Source organism: Lethenteron reissneri, chromosome 1, assembly GCF_015708825.2.
Source record: "Lethenteron reissneri isolate LAM-NWPU_2019-01 chromosome 1, ASM1570882v1, whole genome shotgun sequence".
Classification (NCBI taxonomy): domain Eukaryota; kingdom Metazoa; phylum Chordata; class Hyperoartia; order Petromyzontiformes; family Petromyzontidae; genus Lethenteron; species Lethenteron reissneri.
This window is the reverse complement of record NC_083779.1, coordinates 9,680,534-9,696,256: the sequence shown is the minus strand read 5'-3', so window position 1 is coordinate 9,696,256 and position 15,723 is coordinate 9,680,534. Positions and strand designations below refer to the sequence as shown.

The following is a 15,723-nucleotide window of genomic DNA, read 5'->3' as shown; positions in this document are numbered from 1 at the left end:
CTCTCTGTTTGTCTCTCTGTTTCTCTCTTTCTGTCTCTGTGTGTATCTCTCTCTGTGTCTCTGTGTCTTCTTGTGTCTCTCTTTGTTGTGTCTCTGTCTCTCTGTGCGTCTCTCTATGTGCTTGTCTCTGTCTCGCTCTGTGGTTGTCTGTGTGTCTCTCTCTCTCTCTATCTATGTGTTAATAAATACATAGGGTTTTATGAAACAAAGTAGTTGTACTTAATGTGTCCGTGCTAAATGTGTGTTTTCGATGATTTACCTTCTACAAACAATCTGGCCATGTTTAGCTACCCCCAGAAGGACAGTCTATGGGTAGTGTTGAGTCTATGGGTAGTGTTGAGTCTATGGGCAGTGTGAGTCAGGGTAGTGTTGAGTCTATGGGCAGTGTTGAGTCTGTGGGCAGTGTTGAGTCTATGGGCAGTGTTGAGTCTATGGGTAGTGTTGAGTCTACGGGTAGTGTTCAGTCTATGGGCAGTTTTGAATCTATGGGTAGTGTTAGTCTATGGGTAGTGTTAGTCTATGGGTAGTGTTAGTCTATGGGTAGTGTTGATTCTATGGGTAGTGTTAGTCTATGGGTAGTGTTGATTCTATGGGTAGTGTTAGTCTATGGGTAGTGTTGATTCTATGGGTAGTGTTAGTCTATGGGTAGTGTTAGTCTATGGGCAGTGTTGAGTCTATGGGTAGTGTTAGTCTATGGGTAGTGTTAGTCTATGGGTAGTTTTAGTCTATGGGTAGTGTTAGTCTATGGGTAGTGTTAGTCTATGGGTAGTGTTGATTCTATGGGTAGTGTTAGTCTATGGGTAGTGTTGATTCTATGGGTAGTGTTAGTCTATGGGTAGTGTTGATTCTATGGGTAGTGTGTGTATGTTGAACTTGTTTGCACCGTACGTAGCCAACCACGCTAATCGGAGGTGCGGGGGGGCAGACTAAATGCAACAACCAAGCGGTTCTAAAGAATTGAGTTTTCAATTGAGAAACTAAGATAGCTGGCCACCTTCACAATCTGTGGTGAACTGTGCTGTCCCATCCCACCGTGAGCCGCCAACCCCGAGTCACAACGGAGGGGGCAAGGGGGGTGCGGGGGAGAGAGGAGGGGGAGCGTGACGCCGTTTCAGCGGAGGTCCAATGCTGTGGACGTTTTCCATGGCGGCAGGACAGGCGGGGGAAATGTCACTTTTTTATTCGTAAAAGAAAACTCTTCGCTCGGCACACGGCAGTGGCGCTCCGAGAGCAAGGCCCACGCGGCGCCGGTGAGGACGCCCCGAGGAACGCGTCCATCTTCTCCAAACGCAACGACAACAACGACAACAACGACGACAACAACCACGACAACAACGACAACGAAGACAACAACAACAAAATTGCACAGTTGATTGGTTCGAGCGCTTGCCAGCCCGACATCCACTGAACCCCCCAAGGTGACCTTTAACCCCCACCGCAAGTCCGCGACACAGCCACAGCGAAACCTTGCCAAGACGTGGGACCACAGCACCCTGGGACTGACGCCCAGCATCCTCCGAATGACACCCAGCACCCCGCGACGGATGCCGAGCAGCAAGATATACCAACCCTGCAGGCAAGGCGGCACTGCACAGCAACCGAGGCACCCAGGAGTCACGTCAAGATGCCCAGCGACTGACGGCTTGTGAACCGAGACCCACGGCGTCACATCGAACGAGGATCGTGGCAGGTAGTGGCAACGACCTGGGAAACTTTAATCCAGCAGTGGACTGACCACTGCTGCTGATGATGAGGACGACTAAAAGTACAGAATACTTATTCTGTGAGAGTCTGTGAGTTGACGGATCTCTGCATGAGTCTCTGCGAGTTGACACGTCTCTGCACGAGTCTACGAGTCTCATCCTCAGTTCTCTGGGTGGACACCCGATGCGGAGCCGGGCACCCCACTCGAGGTCGCTGTGCACAGCGACGCCAGGAGCAGTGCCGCGGGGCAACGACCCCCCTCGGTGCGCGCCGTCCCGGCTGCTGGCGCCGCCGGCATTGTTGCTGGCGTCAGCAGGGCAGCTTCCTCTTTCCGTACGTCCTGGCGCCGGGGCCTCGGTGCCGCACGGACGACAGCTCAGCTGCCGGAGACCCCTGGCTGCTGTTGCTGCTGCTGCTGGTGGTGGTGGCGCCATCTGCTGGGATGGATTCACACTCGTCAGCTGGGCACGGCTGGCTGCGTACGGTGCGAAAGAGGTTCAACATACATACTGCCTCCATAGACTCAACACTGCCCATAGACTCAACACTGCCCATAGACTCACACCCCCCCCGGGGGTGCGAGATGCCCTTCTGGGGGTAGCGAAACATGGCCAGATTGTTTGTAGAAGGTAAATCATCGAAAACACAAATTTAGCACGGGCACATTAAGTACAACTACTTTGTTTCATAAAACCCTATGTGTTTATTAACATTAAACATGTTTGTAGCAAGTGAGATCCAAAGGGGTGCAAGGCTGCAGTAGAGGTTAACAACTGCTGCTCTAGTACATATGGTGCTTCAATCAAAATGGGACGAAACGGGATGATTGTTTTTAATGGAAAATTAACAGATAATAAAGACACTGTAACATGATAGCAAATGTCACGTTAACAGCTTCAAAAGTCAAAGCGTCTCCACTTGTTCGCCATCGTTGTCAACGCGTGGCCTGGAATCTTCTCCAGGTGGTCTCCAGAGCCCCGAGGCACATTTCTTGTTGCAAATTCTCAGAAGTTTTAACGTTTTTTTGAAGCACCCAGTCTTATATTATCTACTGTTCCGTTCGGTTTCAGGGTAGGAAGGGAGGGAGGAAGGGAGGGAGGAAGGGAGGGAGGGAGGAAGGGAGGGAGGGACCCCCTCTCCCACGTGACTCACTGGGCTCCGTGGTTGGGGTGGAGGCGGCGCTCGCGAGGATTGGGGGGGGACGGATGATGGGTGACTGCGTCAGCGCCAGGAGGCCGCGAGCCGACAGCTCCCGGTGTCTCCCTCCTGCCGGGACGATTGTGGCACAAAACAAAATGTTTATTCAGACCGCGGGAGGAATCCGATGAGCTATGAAGCTCTATTTTCAAAGACTTCCAGTCGGGGGCACGGGGTAAGAACCCCCCCCCCCCAACCGCAAGTCCACGCCAGGACCACGGGTCAAGCTTGCCGGGGGGAGCCCAGCGAGCGGGCGGGACACGCACGAGACGGTCACAGTCTGCCATCAACTCACCCGGCGCCCTGCGCCCGACACCCAGAGCCCTGCGACCGACACCCGATACGCAATTACAAAACAAATGAATGAACGCGTAAGTTTGTCGACGTTATAAACACGGTAGAGCTTCGATTATCTGCCAGCTTCGCGTGGGAGGGTGCGCCAGATATTCAAAGAGCTTATTTTTGCACATTCTTGCGTGCCATCATGTTTGTTGGTGTTGTGTTTAGTGTTTTACATTTGTTTACTGAATGAAATTGGAATGAATATACAAATAGACAACAATATCCTATATTCTTGGTTTTTTCGGTAAAGTCACGTAGAAGGGAAATAATAAAATAATACAAATATTATACCGAAAGAACCAAGAATATGAATCCATGCAGTCACGAAAGCTTTCAATCAAAACAATATCCTACTTTAAAAAGTTATTGTATTTACTGTAAAACGTACTCACTCCAATCGAGAAGACTCTGCATGGGGGTGATAGACACACAGTGCAGTATTTTCATTGTTTAACTTGTATGCAATCTTCATTTGAAGCTTTCGTGACGGCAGGAATCCATACTCTTTGGTTCTTTCGGTAAAGTCACGTGGGTAGAAAAATAATCGATCACGACGTTTCGATCGCAACACAAGCAATCGTTCTCAGGTGGGACAACCACAGCAAGACAAACTGCTGAAGTAGGTGAGGTTATAATAACTGTGTTTTTATACCCTTCTATCTGGCAACAAAACTGACACCTATTTTACAAGGAGTCATGTTTGCATAGACCACAATACCTGCAGCCATAATGCAAACAAAAACATAACTCTGATAATATATGCACTGTCCTTTAAGTTGATTGGTCCACACCCGAGACAGCTTTCCTTAGAGCCTAGTCTCACATGGGTTGGACCAGAGCCTAGTCTCACATGGGTTGGACCAGATCTGGTCCAACCCATATGAGACTAGGCTCTAAGGAAAGCTGTTTCGGGTGTGGACCAATCAACTTCAAGGACAGTGCACATACATTATCAGAGTTATGTTTTTTATTTGCATTATGGCTGCAGGTATTGTGGTCTATGCAAACATGACTCCTTGTAAAAAAGGTGTCAGTTTTGTTGCCAGATAGAAGGGTAAAAAACCAATTATCATATTTTTTACTGGCAAATGAGATTCCAATGGTGCAGGTGAGGGGGGGGGGCAGGGCAGATTGGAGAGTGATGCAGAGAGAGAGAAAGACACACAAAGAGTCGGAAATAACAGGTGACATAGGCAGGTAGGATGGAAACATCACAGCCAGTTAGGTAAAGTCTTAACTGACTGTGATATTTCCATCCTACCTGCCTATGTCACCTGTTATTTCCGACTCTCTGTGTGTCTTTCTCTCTCTCTCTCTGTGCATCTCTCTCTGATCTGCCCCCCCCCCCTTCTCTCTCCCCCCTACTGCCAAGGCCTACTATATACTACACTATACACTACACACTACTATACACTACACTATACACTACACACTACTATACACTACACTATACACTACTATATACTACACTATACACTACACTATAGACTACACACTACTATACACTACACTATACACTACACTATACACTACTATACACTACACTATATAACCCCGTGCCACGGCAGATCTCTCGTCTACTTCAGCAGTTGTTTCTTGCTGTGGTTGTCCCACCTGACGACGATTGCTCGTGTTGTGATCGAAACGTCGTGATCTGTTATTGTTCTAACTTGTATGTAGTGTATAATGTCCTGCATATAATACGTTACACTGAAATCAAGCAAAGCTCCTATTTCGTCACGTACACGGTGCCGATCTCTGGCCTGGTACAGCCTTTGGAGCGGTTTTGCCGGATCGGTCCGTGACCACCGGATAATGTTGGAAGCCAGATAATGTTGGAAGCCGGATAATCACACACCAATGGTCAACTGAGTGAGCGAGTGGGCGTCAGCCCACGTAGCCCCCCCTCCCTCCCTCCCTCAGCAGGTGCAGGGCAGCAACAACAACAACAACAACCACGAGTACCGCCCACGGCACACACCGACGCACTTCAAGCCGGAGACGACGCGCGCCGGCCGTCAAGTCGGGACCAGCGGCAGGCTGCCGGAAGCCTCGGGGGGGAGTTGGCACCGCTGGAGACTGCGTCGATTCGCTCGTCCACGGAATGGCATGTGCATGGAGTATGACGGCGAATGAGACTGTCGTGAAGCTAAGACAAGGGCCACCTCCTCTTCTTTCGTGGGATCGACGGCTCCGACCCCCTGTCATGTGCAGAATCAAATTCAACACGAACCAAAACCTACCCTAGACTAACCCTTAACCTTAGACTTAACCCTAACCTAACCTTCAATTTAACGCAACCTTAAATTTAACCTAACCCCAAACTAAACTCTCAATTAAACCTTCCCCATAACTAACCCTAACCTTAAATATAACCGAACCCTACCCCAAACTAAACACTACATTAAACCCAACCCAACTGTAACCCGAACCTAACCTTAGCCTAACCCATCACCTGTTTTCCACGAGGCTGCTGCTGCTGCTGCAATGGATGCTGCTGCTGCTGCAATGGATGCTGCTGCTGCTGCAATGGATGCTGCTGCTGCTGCAATGGATGCTGCTGCTGCTGCAATAAATGCTGCTGCTGCAATGGATGCTGCTGCTGCTGCAATGGATGCTGCTGCTGCTGCAATGGATGCTGCTGCTGCTGCAATGGATGCTGCTGCTGCTGCTGCAATGGATGCTGCTGCTGCAATGGATGCTGCTGCTGCAATGGATGGTGCTGCTGCTGCAATGGATGCTGCTGCAATGGATGCTGCTGCAATGGATGCTGCTGCTGCTGCTGCAATGGATGCTGCTGCTGCTGCTGCAATGGATGCTGCTGCAATGGATGCTGCTGGTTTGGCCAAATTCCAATTCACACAGCGTGGGACGGAGGGCGGAGGAGTGTCCCAGCAGGGTGGGGGGTGGGGGGTGGGGTGTGGCCAGTGACCCACACAGATTTCAGAACCCATCGGCGCCTCGGCCGTCCCCTGGCCAATTCGTGCCAAGAGCCGTCGAGCAGCCGGTCAAGCCCCTGATCCCCGTGCGCCGGCCCTCCTGGCACCCACCTGCGGGGCTCGAGAAGACGTTGTCGTCGCTGCCGCCGGCGGCGCCGCCGGCGGTGGCGGTAAACGAGAAGGCGGCGCTCCCTCTCGGGGAGGACCAGCCCCGCTCCGTCTCCGAGCGCGGCCGCTTGGCCAACTGCGGCGCCGCCCACGGCACCGCGGCGTCGCCGCCCTCCTCCTCCTCCTCTTCCACCGGGGAAGAGAGGCAGCGGCCGGCTCGCCTCTTCCTGCTGGAGCCCAGGCCGAAGCCGGCGCCGCCGGAGCCGCCCCACCGGGAGCCCAGGCCGTATCCGGCACCGCCGCTCCACCGGGCTCCCCACGTCGCCTCCCTCGGCGGGGAGCTGTCGGGCAGCGCAAACACGCCGTCCGCCTCCGCCGCGCCGAGCCCGCCGTCCCACGGCGCCGGCTTGAGTCCGGGGGCCGCGGGAGAAGCGCCGCCGCCCGCCCGCTTCTTGCGAGGCCACCGCCGGATGGCTGGACTCTGCGCGGGCGACGCGGCGCTCGCGGCGCTGCCGGCGCTCTGCGGGGGCGTGGAGGACGACGCGGGCGGCGTGAGCGCGTGGCAGATGCGAGTCTGCACGCGGCGCGGGCTCGGGGAGGCCGAGGCTCGGCGCACGCGGCACGACGGCGGCGTACGTTGATCCCCGGCCTCCGCCAGCCGCCGGTGCGACGAGTGCCGGCCGCAGCGGTGGTGCGATGTGGCGGCGGCGGTGTCGTCGTCGACCGGTGCCCGCGGTCGGTCCCGGCCGTCCTCGTTCAATTCCCACGAGCCGGCGCGCTTCAGCCGCGGCTCGAGCGGCCCCGAGCCCCGCGGCAGCAGCGCCGGCGGCGACGGTTCCTCCTCGCACTGGCGTCGAGCGTCCTGCCGGGGGGGCACGAGCGGCAGGCGAACAACGCGAGTTACACGACCGCAATTGCCCGCGGCCAATCGACATTCAACGGCTTCCCCAACCCCAAATCTGCCGTGTCGACTCGCGACCCTGCGATGCAGCAATGCACAGGGCCGGCACCGGCGTACGGGAATCCATTTCGCTAATCCGTCTCCGCGGGGAGGACGTGCTCTTAGGCACGTTCCTTTCCTTAGATCGGCGTGCAATAACTTCCAAGCAGACACATTCGTCGATGTCACTGCCTACCTAAAAAAGAATCGTTTACAGTAGTCCCTCTGTTAACAGTGACATCGGTTAATGGTTTTTGTTGTTAATGTTTTGCCTCCCATAGGACTCCCCGTGGTTTCGACTGGTTAAAAAAATGTATTTACGTGACTTTACCGAAAGACCAAAAGAATGTGAATTCCTGCAGTCATGAAAGCTTTAAGTCAAGACGAAATAATAGTTTAGTAAAGCAGTAAACCCGGGGACGAGCGCGTCTCTACCTTAGTGGCGCTTGGGTGCCAGGCGCCAGCGGCCACCGCCGCCGCCGGCGAGGACTGCAAGGCCTCGGCGCGCCGCTGCCTCCGGTCCACCGTGAGCCGCAGGGAGTAGCTGCCGCCGCCGCCGGGGGGGGTAAGAAGCGGCGACGGCCGCGGCGGCTCCAGCAAGGTCTCCGCCGGCGCCCCGCCGGCGCCCGTCGGCTTTCGGCGCAGGCGCACGCCCACGCCCTCTCGCTTGCCGCGCGGCGACGCCAACTCCCACTCGGGTGACGCGAGGCTCCCGGCACCGGCGGGCGACGAGGAAAGCGTCATCTCGTTCAACGCGTCCTCCTCCTCATCCTCCTCATCCTCCACATCCTCCACATCCTCCACATCCTCCTCCTCGCTCCATCTCCCCCCTCTCGCAGCGTTTCTGGAAGCGAAACCATCCGGCTCCTGTCCACGTTCTCCCGCACCCCTTTCTGCCGCCCCTCGGTCGGCCGAGCCACTCCTCCTGCCGTCTCCACGCGCCGTCTCCACGCGGCTTCCAGCGCCGGCGCCCCCTCCGCTCGGGCACCTCCCGGGAGACCTCCCGGGAGACATCCCGAGAGACCTCCTGGGAGACCTCCTGGGAGACCTCCTGATCTCCGGTGCTGGCGCCCGTGACGCTGTCCCAACTCCGTGCTCCGGCACGCGTGGAGGCGTCGGCGGCGATTCCCGTGAGCCCCTCGCGAGCGTCTTGCCGGCGGCGGCGGCGGCGGCGGCGTCGCCTCCGAGCGGCGCTGGCGGTCGTTCCTTTGGCGTCTTCGGCGCGGGCCTCTCGTCGCGCCCCTCTCCGACTCCGCCGGGGAACTCTGGCGGAAGCGCCAGCTGCCTCTTGGCCGGGGTCATCAGGGGCGAGCGCAGCAGGTCCGAGCACTCGCTGCGCGTTCGCGGCAAGCACCGAGCCGGCGCCCGCCTCCCGCCGCCGCCGGGAGACTGGCGTGGACGCGTCCAGGGGACGACGCCACGCTCCATCGACACGGCGCGAGGGGCACGAGGGGTGCGTGGGGTACATGGGGTACGAGGGGTGCGAGGGGTGAGAGGGGTGAGAGGGGTACGAGGGGTACGAGGGGTGCGTGGGGTACGAGGGGTGCGAGGGGTCCTCGCCACGTGCCCCACACCAGGGGTCTCGGGGGTTCCAGGAACGCGACCGCTGCGAGGAGTCTGGGGCGTGGGGGTCAGGCGGCGGGGCAATCTTGTAGAGGACACGGGGGTCCCGGGGGTCCCGGGGGTGCCGGGGGTGCAGGGGAAGCCTCGCGAGAACCGGGGGCTGCGGCAGGGGGGCGGCGTGCCGGGCGGGGAGGGTGCCGGGCCGCCGTCGTCGTCGGCGCGCCCCGGCGCCCGCGACGGCGTGCGGGGGCTGCGTGACCGCGGCGGCGGCTCCGTCGTCGTCGTCGTCGAGCAGCTCGATTCGAACCGCACTTTGGAGGGAGTGCGGCGCGAGCGCCGGCTCCTGGCGGCGCTGGCGCGCGGGGGGCCGGAGGGGCCGGCGGACGGCCGCGGCCCGGTTGTGGTGGCGGCGGCGCTGGCGCTCGACGGGGCGAAGAGGCGGCGCGACAGCTTCGAGGGGCTGCGCACGCGGCCCAGGAGGGCGCCGTCCTGCGGAGAGCGCCGGCCATGCGGCACGAGCGAACCGGGGGGAGGGGGGGGGGGGTACAGAAGCGGCGTTCTGGTGAGTGCGCTGCTTAATCACGTCACTGTGGCGCCGTTTAATCAGCACCACGCCCGGCCACCTTTGTCTCTCCAATGCCGGTGTGGGTTGGCTACATACGGTACGAAATAAATTCAACATACGTAAACACGTATACACCGCACCGGGTCCTCATTTAAAGCAGAGTCAACCTAGAGGAGGCCCATGGTTGGCTCAATGGTGTTGGTTGGGAGCGAGAATGGAACTCAGGTCGCCAGGCTCAGAGCTCCTTCCTCCCGCACCTCCGATTAGCACGGTTGGCGACATACGGTGTGAAAGAAGTTCAACGCACACACACGTATCATCACGTCACTATGGAGCCGTTTAAAATACGAATGTTCATGGGCCCAATAGCAGATATTGGGACCAAATAAAGTAGCCAAACATTGGTCCAACCAATGTTTTGACATGACGGGTGAATTATTTGATAGCTATATTCTTAGGTTTTTTCGGTAAAGTCACGTATTTGATAGCTCCACTCATTTCAAATGGGTATCAAACACTTCACTTATCGTCGGTCACACGAAGAAACCGCGACCGCAATGAGCGACGCCACCGCAGGTGTTAGCGACGAGCGGGGCACCTGCCCTGGGCTCCAAGGCATTGCGACGCGGCTGAAGCTCACGGCCGTGCGTCCCCCCTCTGGCCCATCGCGCCGGACCCCCCCGCCCCCACCCCCACCCGCCCCCCAAACCCCCCCCCACCCCGCCCCCGCGGCCTCACCCGCTGGAAGGCCCCGCCGGCGAGATGCCGGGACGGCCGTGGGTCGGAGGCGATGGCGTCGGGGCTCTGCTGGGTCGCCGCAAACAGCAGCTTGCGTGGAGACGGAGCTGCGGAGGAGGAGGCGGCGGCCTTACGCGGCGACATGGAGCGTTCTGAAAATCACAGGCGGCACACTGAGACGCGGCACTCTGAGACGCGGCACACGCAGACGCAGCAGACGTGGCACTCTGAGATGCGGCACTCTGAGACCCACACACACACACAGTGCAACCGGTATTGGACAAAACATCCCCATGCTGAAAAATGTCCTGCAAATTACTCAATTGAACTCACACGCAACAGCAGCAGCAAACCTGGCAAAAAACCCTCGTCAAAAAGTCTTGATTGGTGAATAAACGAGCAGAATGATGATAATAACAATCTCAAGATGCTGATGGCCGTTTGGCAACCGTAGTTTTTGTTATTTTTAGTCGCCAAGAGGAATTCGTGGCAGCACAGCGGTGGCGCTTTTTGCGAAGGCGCCTCATCCAGCAGCGGATTAACCACGGCTGACAATGACGCCGACGGGCAGTTGCCGTAACCCCCGACCCCCACCCACCTCTGCCGGCCTGGCTGCCCTGCGTGGCGGCGGCGGCCTCCTGCGTTGAGACGGAGGCGGCGGCGCGAGAGAGCGGCTGAGAGGCGGCGTAGAAGGAGGAGCGGCGCGAGTGGAGCCGCGGGCTGCGGCGCACGTCCTGGGTGCCCGCGGCTGCAGAGCACACCCAGTGTCGTCGTCATCGTCAACGCCATCGTCATCAGCAACACCATCATCATCACCATCATTGTCAACGCCATCGTCATCAGCAACACCATCGTCATCGTCAACACCATCGTCATCAGCAACACCATCATCATCACCATCATCGTCAATGCCATCACCAGCGAACAAGATCGTCATCACAATCATCATCGTCAATACCATCGTCATCAGCAACACCATCATCATCACGATCATCGTCGTCAACATCATCATCGCCGTCAATGCCATCACCAGCAACAAGATTGTCATCACAATCATCATCGTCAATACCATCGTCATCAACAACACCATCATCATCACGATCATCGTCAACGCCATCACCAGCAACAAGATCGTCATCACAATCATCATCGTCAATACCATCGTCATCAGCAACACCATCATCATCACGATCATCGTCAACGCCATCACCAGCAACAAGATTGTCATCACAATCATCATCGTCAATACCATCGTCATCAGCAACACCATCATCATCACGATCATCGTCAACGCCATCACCAGCAACAAGATTGTCATCACAATCATCATCGTCAATACCATCGTCATCAGCAACACCATCATCATCACGATCATCGTCAACGCCATCACCAGCAACAAGATCGTCATCACGATCATCATCGTCAATACCATCGTCATCAGCAACACCATCATCAACACCATCATCGCAGTCAATGCCATCACCAGCAACAAGATCGTCACAATGATCATCATCGTCAACGCCATCGTCAATGCTATCGTCACCAGCAACACCATCGTCATCACGATCATCGTTGTCGTCAACACCATCGTCACCAGCAACACCATCGTCATCACTATTATCATCAACACCATCATCATCGTCGTTGTTGACATCAATATTCATCGTAAACACCTTTTACTCCACCAACACCACCATCAACATCAACACCACCACCACATCATGACAACACTGTGACAACATTGCATCATGACGTATCAATCACCACCGCCACATAAACCATCACCCCCACCACATTAACCATCACCACATTAACCATCACCGCCACCACAATAACCATCACCACATTAACCACCACCACAAAATTAACCATCACCACAATAACCATCACCATCACCACATTAACCATCACCACCACCGCCACATTAACCATCATCACCCCCATCACATTAACCATCACCACATTAACCATCAACGCCACCACAATAACCATCACCACCACATTAACCATCACCACAATAACCATCACCACCACCACATTAACCACCACCACCAAATTAACCATCACCACAATAACCATCACCACCACCACATTAACCATCATCACCACCACCACATTAACCATCACCACCACCACTACCACATTAACCATCACCACCACTACCACATTAACCATCACCACCACCCCACATTAACCATCACCACCACATTAACCATCACCACCACCCCACATTAACCATCACCACCACATTAACCATCACCATCACCACCACCACCACATTAACCATCTCTACATCAACCACCGCCGCCGCCGCCAGCAGCAGCAGCAGCGGCATGGCCCCCGTGCGCACCTCGGTGGAGAGGCTTGCACGGAGACTCCTGCACCACGGTGACGCTGGCGCCGTCGCACGCACCATGCTCCCTACGCACACGCAAAGACAAAGATCCCCGTATAGCCTTTACACACTGTTGGGGCAAGTGCTGTTAGCGAGCACCTATGAAGCCCGGAACGGCACACGAGGGGGTTGGTGGTCAGCCCCACGCCCGGCCGCCTTTGTCTCCCCAGTGGCGATGTTTACACACCGCACCAGGTACTCATTTGAGGCTGAGTCGACCTCGGAGAGGTCCAGGACCGGTTCAGATAATCGTCACTGGTGTTGGCCATGAGCAGGAATGGAATTCGGGGTTTAAACTAAACTGTTTTAACACGTAGGCTTTCGCGACCAATATCATCCATAATAGGTTTTTTTTTGTTGGGTTAGATCGCGTAATTTGTCTGGCTGTCGCCTGATGAAGCTAGTTGTAATTACTGGAGAAACGTCGTACTCAAGATTGTAAATGTTGTGGCTTGGATCTCCAACACACCGGTTAGTGCTGTACTAGTGACGAATTGGCACGTTTACGTGACAACCCTTACTAGTTGGCTGTGTCGGGTGGTGGAGGCGGGGGGTTTAACAACACATTTATATAATTATACGCGATCTAACCCCCAAAAGAACCCTCTATTAAACTGTTTTATTTGACCACGTAAGGCCCCACTGAGCTATGTAGCTTCTTCAGAAGCAACCTGGCTATCACAAGTGACAGCTCAACGATTGGGCTTATCACGTTGAAATGTATAACAGCCAGATACCGGATTACCCGGAGATAGTTCCACGCGACCACATGGAGAGCATGCCAACTCCAAATATACAGCAGGCTTCAGGGTTGGGATCGAACCCACCGCCTCCTGCATACCAGGCGAGGTAGTTAACATCCCACCGCTGAGGGTCATCGGGTTCATAGTACGTTGCGCTCACCAACGCACGGACACGCGCCGCCCTGGCCGTCTAACACGACGCACGTGCTCGTCTCTGCACGCGTGAGTCCGATGGTCACCTGACATCTGTTCCATGTTTGACCGTAGCGCGGTTTGAGTAGTGGCACCACGATCGGTCGAGGGGTAATTTTACTCGTGCCGACTCGCGCTGCGGAGACTGCATTGGTTTGTGTTGTGCGCGATGTTTTTTAGTCGTCTCATGCGACGCAGTTGCTTTGTTTTGATTGCTATTTGCTTCATTGCCATAACTTCATCTCGTTTTTTTCCTTTTGTCGTTTTTGAGACTCATCCCGGTCTCTGAAGATCTCACCTGTCAGTCTCGAGGCGGGCCTGTGAGTGTCTACGCGAGACTGTGGGTCTCAGAGCCTGTGAGTGTCTACGCGAGACTGTGGGTCTCTACGTGAGTCTGTGGGTCTCTACGCGAGACTGTGGGTCTCAGAGCCTGTGAGTGTCTACGCGAGTCTGTCAGTCTCGAGGCGGTGGGTGTCTACGCGAGACTGTGGGTCTCAGAGCCTGTGAGTGTCTACGCGAGACTGTGAGTGTCTACGCGAGACTGTGGGTCTCAGAGTCTGTGGGTCTCTACGCGAGACTGTGGGTCTCTACGTGAGTCTGTGGGTCTCTACGTGAGTCTGTGGGTCTCAGAGACTGTGGGTCTCAGAGCCTGTGAGTGTCTACGCGAGACTGTGGGTCTCAGAGCCTGTGAGTCTCTACGCGAGACTGTGGGTCTCAGAGCCTGTGAGTGTCTACGCGAGACTGTGGGTCTCAGAGCCTGTGAGTGTCTACGCGAGACTGTGGGTCTCAGAGTCTGTGAGTGTCTACGCGAGACTGTGGGTCTCAGAGTCTGTGAGTGTCTAACGCGAGACTGTGGGTCTCAGAGCCTGTGAGTGTCTAAGCGAGACTGTGGGGTCTCAGAGCTTGTGAGTGTCTACGCGAGACTGTGGGTCTCAGAGCCTGTGAGTGTCTACGCGAGACTGTGGGTCTCAGAGCCTGTGAGTGTCTACGCGAGTACTGTGGGTCTCAGAGCCTGTGAGTGTCTCGCGAGTCTGTGGTCTCAGAGCCTGTGAGTGTTCTACGCGAGCTGGGGTCTCAGAGCCTGTGAGTGTCTACGCGAGACTGTGGGTCTCAGAGCCTGTGAGTGTCTACGCGAGACTGTGGGTCTCAGAGCCTGTGAGTGTCTACGCGAGACTGTGGGTCTCAGAGCCTGTGAGTGTCTACGCGAGACTGTGGGTCTCAGAGCCTGTGGGTCTCTACGCGAGACTGTGGGTGTCTACGCGAGTCTGTGGGTGTTTACGTGAGTCTGTGGGTCTCTACGTGAGTCTGTGGGTGTCTACGTGAGTATGTGGGTCTCTACGCGAGTCTGTGTGTCAGTCTGCGGGTCTATACGTGAGTCTGTGGGTCTCTAAGCGAGTCTGTGGGTCGCTACGTGAGTCTGTGGGTCTCTACGTGAGTCTGTGGGTCTCTACCTGAGTCTGTGGATCTCTACGCGAGTCTGTGGGTCTCTACGGGAGTCTGTGGGTCTCTACGTGAGTCTGTGGATCTCTACGCGAGTCTGTGGGTCTCTACGGGAGTCTGTGGGTCTCTACGTGAGTCTGTGGATCTCTACGCGAGTCTGTGGGTCTCTACGGGAGTCTGTGGGTCTGTATGCGAGACTGTGGGTCTATACGTGAGTCTGTGGGTCTCTACGCGAGTCTGTGGGTCTCTAAGCGAGTCTGTGGGTCTCTAAGCGAGTCTGTGGGTCTCTACGCGAGTCTGTGGGTCTCTACGGGAGTGTGTGGGTCTGTATGCGAGACTGTGGGTCTCTACGTGAGTCTGTGGGTCTCTACGCGAGACTGTGGGTCTCAGAGCCTGTGAGTGTCTACGCGAGACTGTGGGTCTCAGAGCTTGTGAGTGTCTACGCGAGACTGTGGGTCTCAGAGCCTGTGAGTGTCTACGCGAGACTGTGGGTCTCAGAGCCTGTGAGTGTCTACGCGAGTCTGTGGGTCTCAGAGCCTGTGAGTGTCTACGCGAGTCTGTGGGTCTCAGAGCCTGTGAGTGTCTACGCGAGACTGTGGGTCTCAGAGCCTGTGAGTGTCTACGCGAGACTGTGGGTCTCAGAGCCTGTGAGTGTCTACGCGAGACTGTGGGTCTCAGAGCCTGTGAGTGTCTACGCGAGACTGTGGGTCTCAGAGCCTGTGAGTGTCTACGCGAGACTGTGGGTCTCAGAGCCTGTGGGTCTCTACGCGAGACTGTGGGTGTCTACGCGAGTCTGTGGGTGTTTACGTGAGTCTGTGGGTCTCTACGTGAGTCTGTGGTGTCTACGTGAGTATGTG

General features: G+C 56.0%; 1 protein-coding gene across 1 annotated transcript in view; it reads right to left on the bottom strand.

Moving 5' to 3' along the window:
• Positions 1-1,115: 1,115 nt before the first annotated feature.
• LOC133341819 (nascent polypeptide-associated complex subunit alpha, muscle-specific form-like) overlaps positions 1,116-15,723 on the bottom strand; it is a 34,316-nt gene continuing 19,708 nt past the window's right edge. The window contains exons 3-9 of the mRNA XM_061550619.1: positions 12,447-12,575; positions 10,695-10,844; positions 10,097-10,248; positions 7,666-9,282; positions 6,294-7,152; positions 2,857-2,970; positions 1,116-2,138 (exon numbers count right to left, since the gene is read on the bottom strand). Of these exons, the coding sequence (XP_061406603.1) occupies positions 2,014-2,138; positions 2,857-2,970; positions 6,294-7,152; positions 7,666-9,282; positions 10,097-10,248; positions 10,695-10,844; positions 12,447-12,575 (3,146 nt within the window). The 3' untranslated portion in view covers positions 1,116-2,013. The remainder of the gene's footprint in view (positions 2,139-2,856; positions 2,971-6,293; positions 7,153-7,665; positions 9,283-10,096; positions 10,249-10,694; positions 10,845-12,446; positions 12,576-15,723) is intronic.